Source organism: Mugil cephalus, chromosome 2 (genome assembly GCF_022458985.1).
Source record: "Mugil cephalus isolate CIBA_MC_2020 chromosome 2, CIBA_Mcephalus_1.1, whole genome shotgun sequence".
Classification (NCBI taxonomy): Eukaryota; Metazoa; Chordata; class Actinopteri; order Mugiliformes; family Mugilidae; genus Mugil; species Mugil cephalus.
Window position 1 is genome coordinate 8,375,828 of NC_061771.1, and position 22,205 is coordinate 8,398,032.

The 22,205-nt window shown below is 43.1% G+C and overlaps 1 protein-coding gene across 3 annotated transcripts; it reads right to left on the reverse strand.

Moving 5' to 3' along the window:
• Positions 1–8,264: 8,264 nt before the first annotated feature.
• rgl3a (ral guanine nucleotide dissociation stimulator-like 3a) lies at positions 8,265–21,975 on the reverse strand. Of its 3 annotated transcripts, XM_047579549.1 has the most exons (19): positions 21,808–21,975; positions 21,378–21,476; positions 20,341–20,606; positions 16,498–16,781; positions 15,084–15,128; positions 14,775–14,944; positions 14,365–14,525; positions 13,966–14,277; positions 13,776–13,879; positions 13,571–13,655; positions 12,776–12,850; positions 12,071–12,157; positions 11,943–11,975; positions 11,697–11,818; positions 11,511–11,606; positions 11,180–11,315; positions 10,807–11,088; positions 10,549–10,663; positions 8,265–10,168 (listed from the first exon to the last, which is right to left on the reverse strand). In XM_047579549.1, the coding sequence occupies exons 3-19, from the start codon at positions 20,527–20,529 to the stop codon at positions 10,014–10,016; spliced, it is 2,451 nt and encodes an 816-aa protein (XP_047435505.1). In that variant the 5' UTR covers positions 20,530–20,606; positions 21,378–21,476; positions 21,808–21,975; the 3' UTR covers positions 8,265–10,013. The 3 variants fall into 3 exon arrangements, with proteins under 3 accessions (XP_047435505.1, XP_047435506.1, XP_047435507.1); XM_047579550.1 differs by lacking the exon at positions 21,808–21,975 and having other exon boundaries at positions 21,378–21,497; XM_047579551.1 differs by lacking the exons at positions 20,341–20,606; positions 21,378–21,476; positions 21,808–21,975 and adding an exon at positions 17,977–18,421.
• Positions 21,976–22,205: the final 230 nt, after the last annotated feature.

The following is a 22,205-nucleotide window of genomic DNA, read 5'->3' on the forward strand; positions in this document are numbered from 1 at the left end:
AACTATGGATTAATAGCACCACAAAACAAAAGAAGATCACCAAGGAGACAACTTGACCAACTCATATTCATGCAACATCAGACTTTTACAGAAACTCATCAGAAAGTAAAGGTCAAACCACATGTCAGGCAGTGCTACGTCAGCGAGTTGTTCAACGTTAGCAAAGTGGACTGCTTTCTGTTTTTGGTATAGTACACAGTTGCTCAATGTCGTGATCTAATACTTAACAGATAAGTATTAGTCTGAGAAATGAAGAGAGAGAGCGAGAGAGAAAAAACCCACAGAATGTATCATCGCACAACTGAATAAAAACAAGTTACACAAGTGTCTTGGGAGCAATCCGCGTTGTGAATGCGGCAGCCCCCAACCGACTCTGCCCCTTAATGGAACAAAAGCTGATAGGAGCAGCAGGTTGGCATGAGCCAAGCATGCGGCCTATGACAGGGGTTACATAAGAGCCATTACAGGAAAGAGAGCCTATCAGATATGGAGGTGTTGCAATTTCAAGGATACTCCCATGTTTCTTGAGAATCCCTGGCCAGAGAAAGTCAACAAAGAAAAAAGTGTGTGTGAAAATGTGTTTTCTGGGCTTCGTGTTGTGCAATATTGTGACGCAAATTGAATGCAACACTAACGATCTCAGCTCCAGATCGGTGGAAGAAGGATGTGCATGTGTGGAAGCAGCTGACCACAGACAGACCTGTCACTTTATCGTAACACGAAACTCGTCGTGCCACTCAGACCCACAAGCCAGTCATAACAAGGTGACATTCCTGAGGAAACCGCAGTGCTTTGTTGTGCAGTATCCTCGCCTCATTTCCTCTCCGACACCTTCTCGCCCCTCCTCCTTCATCCCTCGGTTATGTATCTCTTGCCCCCTCCCCAGCCCATCTATGAACAGTAAGAGCTTCTTTGTATGTGGAGGCTTGTGAAAACGGGCCAGGGGAGTAAAAGTAGGTCAGTGAGGAGGAGAGGACGGAGGGGGCGAGGAGGGGGGGAGAGAGAGAGGGGTTATTCAGAGTGGAGAGAAAAAGAAAGAGGCAGCGAGGAGGGGAGGGTGACTCAAGGTAGGGAGGGGAGAGCGTTATGTCACAGCCCTCCGCAGTGTAAACTTGAGCAAACTGCTCAGAAAGAAGCTGCCCGAGGGATCAGGTCAGTTACTCTGTTAGTGGCCTCGCCAAGCTGACATTTACAGAATAAATCACACAGATGGCTCATTACTTCCTCAGAGCTAACGAGATTATGAATTTGAAAGCTCCGTGACATTTTCACATGGATCATCCAAATCCAAATTCCAAAGTCTGGCGGTTTAGATTCAGCGACCTAAAATACTAAAAAACTATTTTTTAGTTTTTTAATTCATCACCCAGATGGAGTTTAAGCTGAGGGGTAAGAAACCTGGTAAACATCACCCTTAGTACGTGACTTTCAGGGAGGTTCCCAGGAGAGTCAGAGCACCTGGGAGTGACTCATGAGACGTTAAACATCTGTCCCTGTTGTGCAGGGCTGCAGAGAAAAATGATCCATCGGGCAACTTCCTGTGACATGAAGAACTAAATGATAGTTGGTAGGTCATAGTGAGGAGTATGTGTGTCTGACGGAGAGAGAGAGAGAGAAAAAAAGAAGAAGCGAAGAGGGGAGGGGTCGGCCCTGCGCTGCCTGCAGTGATCAACAGCCCTGGCTGGTTATGTAACTGAGATGCTGCAGTATGTAGGTCAACAGCACAGGGAGGGGAAGGGATGGCTTAAAGAGGATGAGGCCAATGAGTGTGCGCTAGACTCTGTGTCAGTACGTGTCCTCCATGTTACAACAGCAGTTGCAATATAGAGGATGTGCACTTTGAATTGTGGTGAGCTTATGTCATGTACCAACAGCCGCTGCAGAAATCTCTGTCTAATGAGCTGAAATGCAGTGAAGCCAACGTTCCTGTCCTCACACCCGGCAAATTACGCAACTTTCGCATTTTCTGATTTGTGGTAAAAACTAAGGAACGATAGCCGCTTATGTAATCCTGTTAAAACCATCTTTAGCTTGTTCGCACCTGCATGCACAGAAAGGTCAGTAAAAGTCTGGTTTTGATTAAGATCAACTGGATCTTCTTGTACTGCGTTTATTAGACACAAACATGAGTCACTCCTGCCCTTATAAACACTGGATCACAAGGTTGAGCATGTTGTGATTCGTGAAAAGAGTCTTCATAGCTGCTCATCAGATCACATAAAACACACCATTAGCTCGTTCGCACCTACAAGCACAGAAAGTCCTATAAAAGTCTGGTTTTTATTAGGATCAGTCTGGACTTCATGTGCTGTGTTTATTCGAAAGAAAATACAATGATGGGATGGAAACAACCAGATGTTTAAGTATTATACACGTAATTGCCATTGTTGTAGAATAAATAACTCTGGGAGGCACATAATGAATGATTAAACTTTGTGGCATGACTGGACACGTGACTAAGACAGTCTAAAGCTCTCTAAGTGAACACTTAAGAGCATACTTAAGTCACTCACTCAGACTTTACTTTTAGATCTCAAATTAAACCAAATAAAGAGTGCGATAACCAAAGCTGCGTATTTTGTATCCACTATATGAAATCTGATTCACACCGGCAGGACGCCGCAGAGAGAGAGAGAGAGAGAGAGAAAAAAACTGAGAAGAGGGAGAAAAACAACTCCTCTGTTGAACACGCTTGGTTGGCTCCGGTTCAGGAGAGAGTTATGTTGCCTCTCATGACCCATTCAGTCGAACACTGTAAAATAGGTCAGTCAATGTATGTCAATGTACACGTGTGCACAGCAGCGATGGACCAGTTCCAGTGACACACTGACAAGTACACGTATAGTCCGACACACTGCCTTTATATCACAGCATTAAAATAGGCCATGAGAAAGTTGTGCATGTCTGAAATGAAAGTAGGCCACTAGGAATAACTCTGTATGTGTGTGTGTGTGTGTGTGTGCGGGCGTCGGTGCCCGCGTGTGTGAGAGATGATTCAGCTCCATGTTATGCAATGCTAAACCACACTCAGGTCCCATTACCATATCTTGTGCCCTTGTGATACAGGAAGTAGCCTGCTGCTGGCGTACGTGCATGCGTGTGTTTGTCCAAATGGAGAGCTCAGACACTGATACCCTTTCAGCATCTGAATTTAGAAGCTCATCATCTATCTGCTGAATTTGTCTACTTGCTGAGCCTTCACTTGTTTTCAAAGGTCCTCCTGCACGACAGCTGAAAAACATGCCGTTTGTGTTTGTAATAAATGTCATAATCGATTTAGAGCGGGGTTTTTCCAAAATAACTCCTGCTGCTTTTTGTATAAAATGAAATCAGACACTCTTGACAAAACAAATCTATTTTGCTTTTGAGAAATTGAAGCAACACAGATCCAATTTTACAATGGAAAAAAAAGTGGAACAAAACAGGAACATGAGCAGTTTTTGGCTGGTCAGTCCGTCAAAGTGAGCACTCTGCTTATTATTAGTCCACACTTTCCTCCGTAAGTTACGATCAAAGTGCATAAGTTACTTTAACACATAGCATTACCTGCGCTCTGTTGCGCGAGTCTCTGTCGGTTCCCTGGCAACATCTCAATAACAACAAGGCTCCAGGAAGCCACTGCACTCAGCTGGAAAATAGTTCAACACATAACCACCTATAAAATTACAACATGTCGGTTGTGCACTTAAATTCTTGAACTACCAAGCCAGGAATAATGTTTTAATTTGCCTCAGAGGCAAAGAGAGAGCCAGGCTAGGTTTCCTCCTATGACCCAAGCTTTAGTTTGGTATGTATTTTTGATTTCTCCAATGTATTTGGGATTAGTAGAACCCAAGAACTCATATTTGTATATTCATATTTGAACTGGAAGTAGGTTTTTAAAAGAATGTCCTCATATGTGGACACTGGGATTATGCAATTATTTTTATTAATGCAGTAAGTCAATGATGTAAGTCAACATCAAGAGTAAACATAAAACTGTTTATTTAAATAGGGAATACGGCTGTGCAAAGACAGAATTGCAAACAATGAAATCACAATGTCCTGTAATTAGTGACGTTGTAGCTTGGTACTGTTGATAGAATTTGTTCAATTTCAGTTTCATATCAAACTAGAAAAGTTAATGAGCATAAATAAACAAGTTGCAACTGAAAACCCTCATGTTTGTACGCGGATTAGTGAATCGATCCATCGCTACCACTAGATGGTACACAAAGGTCTATTTATGAGGACAACAGGTCTGAACGAAGTTGCAATAATCCTAAAACCTAATGTCCCCATATGAGGACACACGGTCTCAGGAGGTTTAAGACATGGTAAGATACACCAATCAGTTACAACAATAAAAACAGAGTTGAAACGATGTGAATAACATTGATGATCTTGTTACGGTCCACAGCATGTGGATATGGTTACTGTGATATGTGCCTCCTACCACACAAGAAAACGTGATTCATCAAACCAGACCACCTTCTTCCATTGCTCTGGGGTTTCAACAGTGGGCAGTGTCACTATGGACACGTTGACTGGTCTGCAGCTACAGAGTCCCACACAACCCAAACTGTGACGCACTGTGTGTCCTGACACGTTTCTATCAGAGCCACCATTGGCTTTTTCAGCAATGTGATCTCCAGTAGCTGGTCTGTTCAATCAGACCACATAGACCAGCCTTTATTCAACATGCGCATCAGTGAGCCTTGGCTGCTCATGTCCCTGTAGCTGTGCAGCCTCTTTTCCTTCCTTGGACCACTTTTTAAAAAGTACAGCACACTTATGAGATGGTTTGAGTCAGACGTCTAGCCATCGCAGTCTGGTCCTTGTCGACGTTGGAGATCATTGCATCACAAATCACGTAATGAATGATTCAGTCCAGACATACAAGTTTCCCACGACTACTGACTCAGCTCAGCCGTTATGAATTCTTCCATGTAAAGAGATTGACAATATTAACATTTTACCAACAGCTGAGGAACGCGAACAGACCTCACTCAAGTGAGCAGCCTTAAATCCAGGCTGCCACGTTGTTCCATAAATATTTTAACTGGAACATCACGGATCAATAGAGTTAATTAAACACAGAAGCTTTTCTAAGCTATTCCAGGAACACTTTACAGGGGGGGAAATAAGGCCTGATATATTGTTTCTAATTAAAACTGGATCGATGATCTTCAACATAATAAATTCATTGCACACAAATGGAGAAGAATGACTTTTGTCATGTTTCTGCTTAGTATTTTTAACTTTTGATCACTTGTGGACCGTAACCATTAGTTTTGCTGCAGAAAGCCTGTAACTTTTCTTCATGGGTGTACTCCAGGTGTTTCTCCTACAGTCTGTTATCTGTTCCAGTGGAATAAACTGGCGGTAGGAGTGAGTAATAATGTTTGCTTGTTAGCCCTGTGGACTGGTGACCTGTCCAGGGTGTGACCTGTCTCACAGTCAAAAATAATGGTTAATGGGTGGATGCCGTGTTTCAAATCACTGGTTATTTTTTTCCAGCTGTGTCATGTTGTTGATTGATTTTGGCTGTAGACAGCTGAGGAAGGATTCAGCATTTAACATGTATGTCTTGACCCCCCAACATGCACATACTCTGTGTGCAGTGAGAGAGGCCTAAGCAGGTCCACAATAAACAGACGCAATCCACAGACAGAAAAGGGGAATTTTGTACTAAATTGGGGAAATATTCAGATTATTTTGCTCAAAGTTGCAAAGCATGTCTAAGCTACATTTACCACCCACCATTTGCTACACAACATAAGGCACTTGCGAGTTACACAGAAATTACTTTAAGGAGGGCTTAATGATCACAGAGTTGTGCGTGGACATTGAAGTAAGCATGTCACACATATTCCTGTCAGCCTGATACGTTCAGTTACAGCAAATAAAGCAGGAAATGTGCTGTTTCTTCAGAATAATCTAACGTCAGCATTTTCCACACACACACACACACACACACACACACACACACACTAACTTCTAACTTATCGAGAGCTAAAAACGGCCTGACAGGCAAACATGTTGAAGGAGCAGCGAGGTAACCCACAGTACTCCGTAGTGGTTATTAAGTGGATTAACCCGCTTAGATTAGTCTCAGCTATTTCTCCCATCTGTCTACTGTTACACCACAGAGCTGCTAAAGTACAAAGTCCTCAAGACACGCACGCACGCGCGCGCACACATTCGAAATGAGCATGTGAGCTCGTTTTTTTTCTAGCTGACCTACTGAACTACATATCTGCATGACTCAAAACACACTCTAAACAAACGTTTGCACATGTCACATGCCTGCATACTGTAACGCACTCACACAAAAGTCTCTGTTTCACATGCAAAAAACACGCTAATCTGTGATTAGCTGCTGTTTATCGTTCTCAGCTGAGGCATGCAACTCATATACAGTACTGACACAATGAGGAGGAGTTGGTGGTGCGTGACATGTTTTTTTTAAACACATTTTGACACATAGCTCACAGCCCTTTTTAAAGCGCAGTCTCCATATTTGGAACAAAAAATGAGAAGTGCAAACAAATGAAACCATCACTTTATTTATTTAGTAATTGTGTTATTTATTTTCTAAGTATCATTATGTAGTATAAATCACTGATAACTGGCGCACCAGAAACAAAAACTGTGGCACAATTCATATTTGCAGAACACAGACACATTCACACAATACAAAATGTGTATTCATATGCATTGAAATGATGATTAAAAGAACGTTTCAGAGTTTTTCAGTGTTTGTTTTCCATCCAGGTGGATATATTTTGCACCCAAATGACCCAAGTGTACCTCTCAAACAAGTCATTGTTTGTGCCACAGTCTGGGCTGCTACTAAAACCACAGATTCTTCCATTAGAAAGAAAAAAGCACTCAAAGAAACACAAGTCACGCATAACTCATTTTAGACAGTGAGGCTTTCTGTGAGACAGCCTGAGGTGAACTGGGGCTAATTAATATATAGCAGCTCTCACATGATAGCAGTCGAGTGTTGGCTTGTCAATTAATTAAACAAGTTTAGATGAGGAAAGCGATCTGAAATGAACCGTGCACACTGGACAGCGTCGAGAATCAATTAGCGTGAGGCCTTGGGGTCCGACAAGGAACCACAGGTGAGGAAAAGGCTCCTCTGATCAAGAGATCATATCTCGGTTTCTGTTATTTTAACAGATATGAAAGGTGGGTCTGTTGGTGTAGAAATGGGAATTAAGACACAAAACAAATTAACATATTCAACAGGACTGCTAGTGGTGTTTGCAGATAAAAGGGAAGTTCAGAACAATTCCTGGGGCAGAAAGCAGAACTGGCCAGACAGGTCACAACCCCATCTGTCACTGTGAACTCTGACCTGTGGTTCAACGCCTCCTCAGGCTGCAGAGGCGGGACAAATACCCAGTTCACTTAACTCCCCACGGGCTTTCATCTGCATTTAAACAGCGGCTCAGTCTGCTGATTTACTCTCATCTCTACTTTGCTTATTTCATATAATTTATCTTAACTTGTCTTAAATGTCACAAAATGTAGGTCACGGCCAAAAGCCCTTGATGTTTGACTGAAGGATAAACCAGTTGTTTATCTTTGGAAAGAACCGAGGCGGGCAACTCATTCAAAGTCTTCGCGTCTAGCTCCCCCTAGTGGTCCCCTACGACTCTAACTTTATTTATGCGGATGGTTTCAATTACTGCTCCCAAGCGTTTTCTTCTGCATCACCAGGGCAACACAAACAATTCATGAGCTTTTAAAAACAAGTCATATTTCAGCTTGTGGAAGCACATATTTCTGGTAATTAAATTACTTGGTTTATAAAGTGGTTTATAAATAAATATATTGGATCACGTGTTTATAGGTGTCACACAAAATATTGATTTTAGTTTTGTATTTCTGTTTCGGGGGATTGGGGGGGGTGGGGGGGGGTAGCACTGATGCCTCCCAGTGAGAAGGACTGGGTTCTGGGTGGAGTTTGCATGTTCTCCCTGTGTCTGCGTGGCTTTCCTCCCACCTCCAAAGACATGTTCCTTAGACTGAACGTTGACTCTAAATTGACCCTGAGAGTGCGAATGATTGTTTGTCTCTGTGTTAGCCCTGTGATAGACTGGTGACCTGTCCAGGGTGTACCCCGCCTCTCACCCAATGACAGCTGACCCCCATGACCCTAGTGAAGATTAAGTGATAGTAGTAACTGGGATGATATTTGTGTTGAGTTTATCAGAGTCACATTCGATCATGTTTGGTGCATTTTGATCAAGAAAACCATCACAGCGTTATGTGATAAATAGATTTACTTTATTAGTGGACATTTAATACTAGTTATATACAGCAAGTGCTTCAATTAAAATAATCTGTTGAAAAAGGTCAAACACAGTTTGAGACAGTAATGTTAACTTCAATGGCATTTCACACACAACACGAAAGCCTGCGCGTGACGGACCAACGCTGTGACATCTCCTTCATCGACCGCAGCCGTCAGACCTTCAGTTACCGACCTACAGCAGCTTTCAACATGAACTCAGCGACGCAAAATCCTGCACAAAACTGAAGACAGACATCACCAGTGTGCAAATTATTATTATTTTTTCCCCCCGTTAAATTTAAACAGGGATATTAATCTCTGTGTGTCATTTGTTGACTGAAAGTAAATATATAAAGCGATCTTCACTTTTACTACTTCCAAAAAAAAGCTGCCCTTGTCAGTTTCATAGAGGATTTCGTATCACAGAGAAGCTCGTTTAATTCACATGCCGGGACACTTCATTTCCACATACGAGAACCATCCTTCATATGAATCTCAGTCGGGGTGAGGCAGGAGAGGTGAGCTAAATATCACTCACTGTAGTTAATTGCACAGGATAACAGACGTCCGTGAGCAGCCTGTGGAGAGGAACACTACTGCAGTATTTTATGTCGGCATTGAGCCTTTAAACCTCAGACATAAAGGCAAACATCCAGACAAGGCCACTTAGATTAAACATATGTAATATACTCTTTATACTCTCTATATAAAAAGTCTCCTTCATTTCACCGCGACTGCTTTCTTCATTCAATTTGAAACACACTTGAGTCGAGCTTATGAGAACTGAAGCGACCTAAAGACATTCATGTCAGAAAAGAGCATATCATTGAAGACTGGAGGGCGGACGGTGAATGAACAGACACAGAAAAACAGTATAATCATGCCACCTTAGCTCTAAAAGCTGAATACTGAAACGCATTAAATAATTTAAGTTCATAAAATTGAATCAAGTTACATTTAAAACATTTAAATCTTTAACTAGAAGACAAATGAATACTTATTACAGAACGTTTCTGGGACCAAACCCTGCTTTACACGCACCATCTGACGTTCTCTAATGCACTCAGCATGACTGAAATCAGACCGATTTCACTCGACCCAGATATGGTCGGGAATGCTCACTCATCAGCTAAGTGCAAACACCCCATATTTAGTCATCCTGATTAGATTTCCTTCGTTCTGTTCCCTGTGGCTGAGAAAGTCAGCAGCCTCCTGCCATGTGTTCAGACAAACTGGCTGAAGGGAAAGTGTCATGTCAACCAGTGGACACCGTCTGATTCTGTAGCCACACGGCCACATGGATGTGTAGAGTTTGAACGCAGGACTGTTGCGTCGACCAGCTGCTCCTGATGTGAATAAACACCTGCAGAGAAAGTGCTATGATCCATGAGGAAGGATCCTTCATCCTTCAAACGTATGACAGTGGTTGTTCTTTTTCGCCTCTTTTATGAATATATGGACATTTCCTTTAAACTCTTCAAACGTTACAGAATAACTGCTGTGTCAACACGTTCCTCCTTGCGAAGACTTCATCCTGATGAGAACTCCTCCAGGTTATTTCTTCAGTCAAGGTCTGAGGAGTCTTTGTGGTGGAGCTGCTCTCGTCACAGTCTCGTGGTGGACAAACAGCCACAGATGAGTAGTTGGGCCGTTGTTGCAGATGAGCGGTTCCTCTTACTTCTAGAGGTGTGCCAGTCATTCAACCGAGACCAGGAGATGGTTTTCACTTGGAGCAGCGGCTCCCACGCTGAGCTCCGGGGCTGGAGGAAGAGCCAAGATGTCTCCCATGGCTCCTCCAGCGCTGGCGCAGGACAAAGTCGTAGTTGGCAGACGTGCACATGGCATAAAACACGTTGGCTTTGTCAGGAATCTGGAGCTCTGCGGCAAAAAGAGGGATGAGTGATGAATTGTTGTTCTTTAGTTTCACTACACCTGCTGTATCTGGTTCTACACCAGCTCTCAGATTAATACAGAAAGTTACTTTCAGATGTGAACAAAACTTGTTTTCCAGATGATATTTCTCTATTATAATTTAGGGAGAGCTGTGTGAGTGAAGGAACTGCAATACATTGTCTTAATTGCAGAGTTAAATCAATTATTTGTTTCAGTTTATGGAACATTTTCAAAGTTGATTTTCCTCATTACAACGACCAATTTGTCTTTTTACAACCTTTTACATGGTATGCACTTGTGTTGTATTTGATCACAAGCACAAAATGTAAACGGCACACGTTCAGCGTTTTGAGGGGGGCATTCACCTTTTCCATTGTTGAGCTTCTGGTAGAGGCTGAAGTCGTTGCAGCTGATGTCCTCCATGTTGTGTTTTTCAAGAGCTCTCTGAACCACCTGACGTGTGTGATCCTGACTCGTCAGCTAAAGAGGAAACAGGCGTTAAAATCCAACCAAATTATTATTATTTTTGTACATATAGTTTATCATCAGTTTTGAACCTACATTTGACTTACAACAGTGTAGATGACATCTGAAGTGCGTGCACAGCAGATGACAAAACTTACCAGTATGCTCTTGTAGACGTTTCCATTGCTGACAGACTCCACGCTGACCCTGACGATACACAAGTCTGCAATCTGCTTGTTGTAAACGGGCTGCACAGTCTGAGACGAGCGGCTGGTTGATGGCGATGACGATGACGATTCAGGGCTCAGCACCAGAGATGAAGAGCTGAGATCTGGATGCGAGGAGCTGCAGGATGAGCTGGAGAGGCTCCGAGAGGAGGAAGAGGACATGGAGCTGGAGGAGAAGTCTTCTGCAACGTTGTGAAGGGAGCCCGAGAGAGACTGAGAGGAGAGGAGAGAGGAAAGAATGAACGTTGTGTGTTTTGACCTTCATACGGTCTGACTGTATGAAGGTGGGGACCAGCGCTCCTACCTTGAGTTTGAGTCTGAGAGGGGAGGGCTGAGGAGCAGAGAGGTCCTCCATGTCTGAACTGCTGGAGCCAGAAGACGACACGCTGATCTGGTCGGCATGGGTCTTCCTGAGGGAGCTGTCACCGGACGTTCGCAGCCTGAATAAACACATTCAGCCTTTTTTTAAACACTTGGCCAAGTCACCAGTCTGTCCTTTAATTTATCTTAACTACAGAAATCACATCCCATGATATAATGTAACCGTTCACTGATGCTAATAAAACATTTAGTAATTAACACAGTAAGTAAATACCTCCAACAGGTTTTATATTAACCCGATCTAAAGCACTTACGTGGCGAGTTTCCTTGTGATGAGTCGACTGCTCCAAGAGTTGGGAGAGTTGGGACAGGGGTCAACTGGAGGTTCCAGTTCACGAGATAGTTCATAGCTATATAAGGCAGGAACAGATAAACTGTGATTTACTGAGCGTTTTTTTTAATCATTACAGTATAGTGCTTGGCTTCGGTGTGTGTCTCACCTCTCCTGGTCTGTGAGCAGCGTGTGCGACTGCAGCCAGGAGGTGATGCGATGGTCGACTGGAAGGTTGTAGTGACAACAAGAAGCCTGGAGCTGCCGAATCTGAGAGATAATCTCAAACTCCTAAAAAGGTACAATAAAACACGGATCAGACCAAACAGTAAAACAGTAAGGCAGCTCGTAAAAAATACTGTATACCAACGATAGATATTGTACACGAAAGGCACCACTAGGGGGTGACACCTACCCGTCTGCGTTTCTCAAAGTTGATGAGGCCACCCTGTGTGGAAAAAAAGAAAAGGGGAAAGGAACCACTGTTACATGGGATCATAAACCCACTAAAGTACCGTGACTAAGAATAAATAAAGGTCTCACCTCCACGGTGTCTGTCAGTGCTGTATCTAGCATGGTGAGGACGGTCAGGTAGGTGCCCAGGTACGGCACAACACCACTGTTCAAGTTCTGAAGACCGTGATAAAGACAATTTTAAAACATATACATATAGGAATGTTACATTTATGTCCAATAATTAACTAGTGTGATGATAGGAGATGGGTTGTTAGTTTTGAATGAGCCAGATGTAACAGACAACAGGATATCAAGCTGTGAAATATATGTCAATAAATATCGCAGAAATACAGCTGATGTCGACATTTATACTCAGCCATCAGTTTTGAACTGAATATGGGGGGTATAAAACACACTTTAAACAGTCCCACCCGCACTAAGTAAACAAATGAACTGTGGGAAACACTGCACACATGTTTGCTTTTATATCCTTCCCAGTTTAAGAGCGAAGGGCGGGGGAGGGAGGGGGTACCAAGGGTCACCTGAGCTGAAATATTTTCCTTTAAATGTTCAGACTTAAACAGAAGAGGGAACCTGGAGTTTATTTTTGGGAGAGAATTTTAGCCGGAAAACATGTGGTTTTATTGAGGAAGTAGAATTGATGATGAGGACAAAAAAAAAGTCTCAGCTTTTCATTTATCTTTGTCTGTTTATTCCACTGGTCATTTTCATTTGGGTGAAATTGAGTAACCTCAAGGTAATTTCCAAACAACATGGCAACCACGTTCTTACCGTCTGCCTGGACTCGGAGCAGAGTCGGGGAGATTTGGAGCCGGGGGTGGCACTGCCGTCTGGATTACTTCCTTCCTGGAGAAAGTGGATGCAACATTGACAGGTCAAAATAATATACAGTATACAATACAGAGATGTTATATAATAGTCCTTTTCAGGGTCGAGTACATCCAGACAGGGTATTGTGTGGGTGTGTGGGTGTGGGTGTTTCTCCAGCTCTGGCTTGGTGACAACTTTGTGTTGGAAAGCAATCCCTTAGCTAGTGTGTACTTAGTATACTAATGAATGCTGATTAGTATCGCTACCCCTATCAGCTGCCTCTATGTGCAGTTTTATTGGTGTTGGCCACTCACAACTGCCTTTCTCTTTAATCTATATTGAGCAGGTTGGTGATAAAAGCCGTATCACTAAATACACATTCATATCAGTTGTTTTCCACAGTCAATGGATCTCAGAACAAAAAGCACAAGAGTGGCAGGTGAATGGACACTGAGAAGACTTTCACTCTTACAACACATTATTAGAGGCCACTTGTGCGCAACAGATTTGTGAGTCATGTGTAGCATTTCACACCATGCACCCTTTGTAAACCATAAAGAGAGGACATGGAGTTTAGCAGAAGTTACAGAAGCATGAAGAACTCCAACAAGGCGCTACGTTGCCTTTAACGCTTTTTGGTTTTAAACCAGAGCTGGTAGAGATCTTAGATCAATTACATTTATTCTGATGTTACATCTTATTAGATGTATTATATGTGATACAGATCTTTTTCCACATTCTCACACACTGTATTACCTCCACTAGGATCTCTCTGCTGGTCAGGACACAATTCTCATCGGGGAAAGTTTCCAACAGGTGATCAAAGGTGGTCATGCTTTCCCTGAAAAGAAACAGATGTCTTTCTCATTCTGATTCAATATTCACTCGATTCAGAAGCATGAAGCAGTTTCACTTGACAAAAGACCGTTTTCAGTTACACTTGATGTAAACGTGTGTTAACCTGCTGACAGCAGCCCAGGTCTTCTTGAGGCGATACACGGCGTTGGACTGCAGGGCCGACAGGATGGCCTTCAAGGAGGAAAAGTTCTTCAGCTGTCTGCACTCCTGCAGAGGCACGTGATAAAGTTACATTAGGTTTAGGCGGTCACAATCACATACGTCACTCAATACGTGCCAAACGTTTTCTGAACCTGTGCGATGGCGATCCACCTCTCGATGACGCGCGCTCTGTGGACTGGACTGGTGTGGGAGCCGCGAGGTGAGTTCGGGGCAGTGGAGGGGTACAGGAAGGCAGAGGACACGCAGGGCGATGAGAGGGGAGAGGAAGTGGAAGGGCTTGGCGAGGACGGGCAGAGGAGCGACGTGATGACACGGTTGGTGACCGCGTTAAACTGGGAGATGGTGGCGCGGACCGTCGGTGCCAGGTTTCGGTTTTCTTTCTTGTCACGTTGGGACCAGACGCAGCCCAGACAGTGGAAGGGCACCACTTTGACAAACAGTTCCTGCGAAATGAGATGAGAAAACGTTCAGTATTGCGGCAATCACGCACCAACTAAGCAACACAGCGGGCTGTCGCAAACGAAACCTACGGCGTCCAGTCTGGTGAGCTGCTCTGCCACGTCTGTCACAGAGAAGCCCATAAAGGTGTATTTGTCTTCCTCCTTTGTGAATGAATCTCCTCCATCCTCCTGATCTCTGTTCTCCTGTTGCAATAATTCACTGTCCTGCTCTGACGCAGACTGCGCACAATCTGTCAAATAAAACCAAATCATAAATTACATCAAAACAAGTTTCCCAACAGGCACAAAAAAAAAAAAAACATTCATCAACCTGAACCAGTACAAGACAGAAAAGACAGAATAGATTTGTTTGTTTTTCATCAAAATGATCAGTTCTGCCTGTCCAGATTCACTTCATCTTTGGATTAATAGGAGAGAATATTTCCACTGATTATAGCGTGTCTGGGGATGTCTAAATAAATCATGCATGGCCACTGTACCCTGTTCTTGGAACCTCTTCAGCAGGGCCTCGGCAGACTGAGCCAAGCGTCTGAAGCAGAGGCGTCCGCGCAAGTGGACAGACAACAGCCGGAGGGACTGGTACTGAGGACGCTCATGAAAGTCCTCACTGTGTTCCTCCAGCCACAGCCGGATCACTGGGTGTAAGGTACTGAGATATGAGAGAAGGAACTGTTAGATTTTCTTGCCCGCATTGATCCTACTGAGATTAAAAGAGACCTGAAGAACAGCGGGTCTGTTTGTTTTAATTTCACTCCATTAAATCCAATCACCAAAATGACTGCACTCACCTGCGACGGCACACGGTGTTATCCAGGTTAGCTATTGAGTCCTCTCTGTAGAGGAAAAAAGGAAAGACACTTACTTAATCAGCTACATTTTGAATTGAACAAGTCTGACCCACCGACACAGGAAGACTGGTTGAAAATGTTGAACGAGATACATGTTATGGAACAACTGACTCATAAGATAAGATTTCAAGAGGCATATCAATCCAGCGCGTTCTTTTTCTGATGTTTGTTTTCGTTTGCGTGTCCTTTTTTTCTCCCCTGTGTATTGTGTTTATACATTGACAAGGAAAAAAGTTCCAAAAAAAAAGTTTTGAATTAAAAGATTACCACCGCATGTAGGGACACTGTTGGCGAAGAATACATCCTGTAAACAACAGAAGTCCTAGGGCTGAACCTCCTAAACTACTCATCCTGTGGAAATGTCTGACAACGCTCCGAATCCCTGCGGAGACTCTGTGGCCTTGTCATAGATACACATCTCCTCCTGGGATTAGGAAAGACATCATAAAATAAATGTGCAGTAAAAGTGAAACTCCGCGTTGTGACGTCTGGTTTGTAGGAACCCGACTGAAGTTTTACAAACGATAACGAAAGGCTGAAGGCTGAACTCAGGAAAAGCTGTTGCCACCTGCACTGCAGATATGAGGGTGACTGTTTGTGGCCACCGGTGCTGTTGCGTTGAAGCACTATTTGTCAGTTTCACACAGGCAGCCATTTGCAGGAAAGGTGAGCCGTGCCTTTTTAATGCTTAATAGGGGATAACAACCAGGGAGCTGCTATGTATCATTTTTAAAATATTGTTTCAAGTAATTCTGGGCAATGTTTAATTCAGGTGCACCGCTGGGTGTGGAGGGTGTAGTCATGAACACCTGGGAATGGAACAAAGGGTGCAACAGCTTTTTTAAGCACTTGACAACAACACCCGCCCCGCTTCAGTGGATGCTTGCTTTATTAATAGGCGGTGCACCTTAAAGCGAGTGTTCAACAGCTGTCTCATGTTCTTTAAAAACCAATCAGAGCCTCTGGCACGTTGTGAAAACTCTTCTTTCTAAAAATAGCACTAGAATAATAAATCATTGAGTTGTAAAGTAAATATTAACCTCCTCCTTTTATCTAAACAAGTTCATTTTAAATCTGAATAAGTTATTTTTCACTGGATACAGCAAACATAAATTGGCTGCACACGTTTGCTTTGGTGCCAAGAGTCAGCTGAGAACGACACCATTCTCATTTCTGCGTGTGGTAAACATGACGCGACCGCCACAGCCAGTTAGTTTAGCTCAGCATAAAGACTGGAAACAAGCGGAAACTCCTGGCTCTGTTTGAAAAACTAAAACGGAACATGCGGCAGGAGTACGGCAAGACAGACAGATACTCCTCTCGACAATGATCTGATCCGCGGACGGGCTCTCACCTCTGAAACAGCAGCTCGATGAGGGCGCTGGCGGAGGTGAAGGCCCTGTAGGTGGAGAGGAACACAGGGAGGAAGTCCGGTTCCCGGTGCTCAAGGTCCAGCAGGTGGGCGACCAGGCGCTCCAAGGTGGCGGCCTTCAACCTGCGCACCTTCACCGTGTGGTACTGGACGCAGCTGAAGGCAGTCGGTGACTCCTCCGAGCTGGGCAGGACGGGCTCCCTGCGCAGCGTGATGCCGAACACGGCTCCGTCCTCCTCCTCCTCACCCCACTCCTGAACCGGGTCCTGCAGGGGGACAGTTCAGTCGTCTTATAAATAATGACCCATGTAAAACAAATGTTATCGGCTTCTATTCTGCCTCTATAAACTCAGCAATTAACAGTCTATATTAACAGTCTTTAATATAAGCTTAATTTAATCGCTTGCTTAGATGACATCACACCAACACTGACTCATACTAAAGATTTCAGCTGTGTGAACACTCATATCTGCAGCAGGCCCTCAGACTGGAGCGTGAACCATCTAAAGTCGATGAACTTCATTCTTGAGATGCTGCTTGTGACCCAGCCTTAAAATCTGACACAGGCAAACACCTGTTGACTGGACCAGTGACTGGATGGAGAAGCACTCACTGACACTCAGTTAACAGAGCCACGGCATAACACAATTTAAAACTGAATTTCCTTCTTTGTATTCTAATGTAAAACTGTAGAGAGAAGCAGTGATTTATTTTTCTCTTTAGTAATTGTGATACTTTGTATAGATTTATTCCATTAATTCAGAGCAGTGAATATTTCAGGTTGTAACAGAGATTGTTTTCCCATAAATGGTATTTTACATACAAATTATTATTACACAAACTGAGGACACAAATACATTTACATGATATTTTGGTTATTTTAATCTAATGGTAGACAGTAAGCACTAATGCATTAAGTAAATCCATATATATGTCCCAGCCCGTTTAGACGCAGCAACTCAACAAAGATCTAAAACTAATGTTTGCCACAGAGAGAACTAGAATAGCACAGCAATCACCAATCAATCTAAGAAAACGATAAATCATTGAAAGGATTTGTAATAAAGTCAGAAATAACACTTCTAAGCCCAAATATGAGTTTCTGTTGAAGTGGAAGTGAAGCAGACCAGAGCTCAGCTGGTTCGAGTCATAGTCCTGACCTGAGACTCAATGACTGCACAGAAACATGAGCCCATGCAGGTCATATGTAATCAGTGTTATTAAGCACAACAATATGTGTAACAATAGCAGAAAGATCGAGCTTGAATATCACAGGACAGAAACTATAGTGTCACTGGTGGATTACACGCCCTGCACTGAATGAAACCATTATCAGTTTGTCCCGGTGGCCACAGACAAACACACAATTAAATTCACATGAGGATGAGAGTACACTAAAAAAAACAGATACCCAGCTCCGTCCAGTTAATCAGGGAATCAGAATGAGTTAAGTGAACCTACCATCGATAACTGCCATTTGCCCATGTTTATCCGGAGAACAGATCCTCCTGTGTGTGTAAACTCAGTTAAGGATTTAGCTCCGTCCTCCGACACCTCGCGTCAGTCTGAAGAGCTTTCATTGTTGAGCATTAATGGTAGAAAAAAATAAAAAATAAAAAAATAGAGTCGAGAGGTCGGAGCTGAGTAGCGACAGTCTGACGGTTCAGATGAGATGATCTACACCGAGAGCACGAGGAGGAGGACGGGATACTGCAGCGGGCGTGGCTACCGAACAGGTGTGGGCGTGGCCACGGCTGTTAACCAATGGCGGTAAACGGTGAACGGCATCAGATATTGTTATGCAGATTTTCAGTAATGAGAAGACAGGTACGGAAAGTGATTATGATCACGAGTTATGATTATGATCATGCGTGTTACAATAACTGGTTCTGCGAAAGTAAAACGGGCTTTCAAATGAACAGAGCCACAAAAAGATAAATAAAGCATTGTAGACTAAGCGCCTAAAGCTTAAGTTGCGCTTATTTTTATTAAAATAAATGTAAGCACAACATCCCTGGAATGAAAAGGAGGTGGACTAACAGCCTTAAATGTTTTAAAGGTAACAGTAAGATGTTTTACTGCCCTTTAATACAGCTGCTCTTTTCTTAATGCAGATGGTAAATGTGCGGCAGCAGTCTCAGCCACTGAAACCATCATAATGTTGGTGAATATAGCCACATAAGTTTCATACAAAAGAGGAAGCTGGACTGTCTGCAGTGATCTGCTGTGTCAGTACAGAGACATAAAGCATCATGAATGCTTAGTATTTCTGTGGTTTATTAACGTTAGGTCTGTGTATATATCTGTGGATATATGGTTGTATTCCAGCTTTAGTTGCAGACTGTATAATGGAAGACATTTTAGGACATTTTAGGACATTTAGGAAAGGACCTGAAGAGACAGTACTGTGACATCTGGTGGAGAAAATGATAACCATAAAAAAAAAAGAAAAAAATGGGGCTCGGTTCCAGTTTCCTTAAATCCTTTGACTAAAAACAGGCCCTGCAGCTTTCATGTTTAGGTTTACACAAAAAAAGAAAAGAAAAACACACACAGGATAACTCTACAGGAAGAGACTAAATTATTTTAGAGGAAGATCACTCATCTGTAGGTGAAAGCAGCTGTTTCTAGGCCAACATTTACATATTATCAACCTCAGATTCATGTTAGAAAAGAATCCAGTCAGGACAGTTTTTCCTCAACCTCAGCCTCTAAGCTTTGAGCGTGTTGTCAGGGGCGTGGTGTGGCATTCCAAGGTAAACAAGCCTGTTGTCATCCTAAAAATACCACTTTAACACAACACAACTAAAATAAATTTAGAGCTTATAGTGCTACTGAAAACATTAACCCTCATCCCGTATTTGGAGCCCACACACAGGTAAACTAGTCTTTAAATCAGGCCGCCCCCTGCTCATTAAACTCAAACGACAGAATGAGCTTTGTCTGCCTAATGAGTTTTCTATCTCACTCTGAACTGAAGCTCCAGCATAAATCTCTTGTGTCGGCCAAAGCCACATGGAACTTCCATGATTGCTGAACAAAAGGAGTCGAGAGCGGGCTGAGAAAACACCCCAATTAGTTGTGATTAGTCACATGAATGAGTGATGAGGTGACATGCCCGCCACAGGACGACAAAACATGTAGTCTTCTCAAGAACTGACACTATTTATTCTTCTGGTATCTACAAAAGGAATACGATCTACTTCCAGGGGATTTTTTCCAGCGCTGTAGTTCCTTCTCGCTCTCACTGAAGAGCCGTGGGTGTCGGCGGCGATGTAACAATGGAGGAAGTTCCATGAAATAAAACACCTGCACACACCTGCAGTCAGACCAGCCCTAATACGTCACTGAGGGCATGGACTCTAGGCTGGAAATGGTCAATTTCAATGAGGGCTCCGGGAATTTTCTAGGTCAAATGATTCACTGTGAGAATACTTAAATAATGATTACTATCTACCATCCAAATTTGGCTGGTGTTTACTTTGGAAATTTAAGGACTTCCTTCTCTGTAAACTGAAGATCTTTGCTGGTCAAATAAAAATAAGGAAGTGGTATATAGTGAGTTCATAATGATTTGTAATAACAATTTTCAAAATTGTTATCATAAAAAAAATGGGTAACACCTAGGAAAATTAATATGTTCATGTTCCCACAATGATCTGTCACAGTCATGTTCTTACAGTGTGTTGGTGCTTTGACTTTTTTTGTATTATTATTATTGTTATTATTTCCATAAAAGCTAAGGACACCAAAAGCAGCATCGCTCCATTAAATCCCACAAGTTTATTGTGTACGATGCTAGAAACACAGTTCGTCCAAACTCACCTCATTCTGTCGGTCCGTGTCCAATAACTGGAAGCTCCTCAGCCACACGCCGGGCTCCGTGTCCGTGTGGATGCCCACACAGTGACTAGGCCTGAGCCACAGCAGCTTCTTCATCCTGCCCACCCGGCTGCGGAGGCTGCGGGGTTCCCCTCCATCGCTGCCCCCGCACACAGGGAGAACGGTCCTCATCTCCCGCTCAGTCTCGGTCTCGGTCACGCTACGGGCCCACGCACCTCTTCAGATTTCTCCCACACCTGCTGCCTCATCTGTGTCAGGAGTCAGCGAGTGGTAGCGGGGCATAAAAAAATCGTGATTGGATTTTTTGGATTAAAACCACGTTAATGTTTCAGTATAACTGAAGTCTTTATGAGCAGCATATTTGTTGGAGGCTGCAGGGTATAAATAGAGACCTCTGAAATCTATTCTTGTCTGAACTGATGGATGAGTAAGTTCATATCTCGATTTGGCAAAAAAAGAAATAAATAAGTATATGTAGAATATCATAGTATTTTTTAAGCCAAAGCTGAGATGCAAGCAGACAGAAAGACTAGTGAAAATTATATTCCCCTTGAAACAGCGTCAGAAAGGTGTTAATTCAGCTGGAGGATCCTTTTGGAGGATGTAGGATGTAGTTTGTGGACTGAATTAAACATTGATGTATTTCTGCTATTTAGCATAGCTCACTGATTAAAATGTGTCTATGATAGAAACAAGCCTTAACATAAGCTTCACGAAGCAAAGATTGAATGCAGGACTGTTACATTAGAATGCATTCGTCTTCAAAAGCATAGTAACATAACATAATGAACTGAAAAGTGTACACAGTTCACAAGAATCCCTATTAAATATGCAACAGCTTCAAATATTTAAAACAAACCAATGAAATTATGAAGACTGTGATGAGATACAGATAAAACTTCATTATTATAACAATTACATTAAAGACACAAAATTCACAAATGTTTACAGCATCCCTGAGGAAACAAAAACTGTTCTAACAAGAAACCACTCACAAACTGAAGAAAATATAAACTCACTTAGCTATAGCGAATCCCGACGTCCATGTTCAGTGCGCTCCAGCCTGAATATTCACGCAGAGACAATGTGAAACTTGGAAGGAAGAGACTCGTTTATCACTGTGGATGGATTGTTCTTTGTTAGTGGGTGGATGATGTCCTGCGCATGTCTGTGTCCCTGTGTGTGTGTGTGTGTGTGTGTGTGTGTGTGTGTGTGTGTGTGTGTGTGTGTGTGTGTGTGTGTGTGTGTGTTGGAATGGCCTCCTCCTTGTTTGGTGTGATCTAATTATGTCTCATTTGAGTTGCTTTTCACAATTAACATCATTCCAGCCCACTGCCCCGCCGCTCATTAGAGTCAACCACTCACTCCGTGCCCTCGTTTCACCTTGGCCGCAGACACTGACATCGTGGGAGTGGAAGCCTCGGAGAGACGTGGTTCATTGACTCTTACCTGCTGTGAGTGACTTCCAGGTATCAGACATGGTGAGAGGCTGCACGATCACGACAGTCAGCCTATCTTTAACATACACGACGGCTGAGACATGCTGAAGTGAAGTGGAAGCCTGTTGGCAGGAGATGTTGAGCAGCACCCACGCCGCTGGCAGACGTTCAAACTCTGCGGCAGAAAGAGAAGAGCCGCCTCCTCCTCCCTCCGATTGGTCGATCGGTGAAAAAAAAAACAAACAAACAAAAAAACGCTTATCAATTGATTGTCGATATAATCCGCTGTGCAATCTGACAGCGGAGTCAGGCTTTACTTTGAATTACATGCATTTAATGGTCCTGAATATTACAATACATTTATTTTATTTTATACAAATGCTCGATTTAATCTCCTTTCTCACTGAA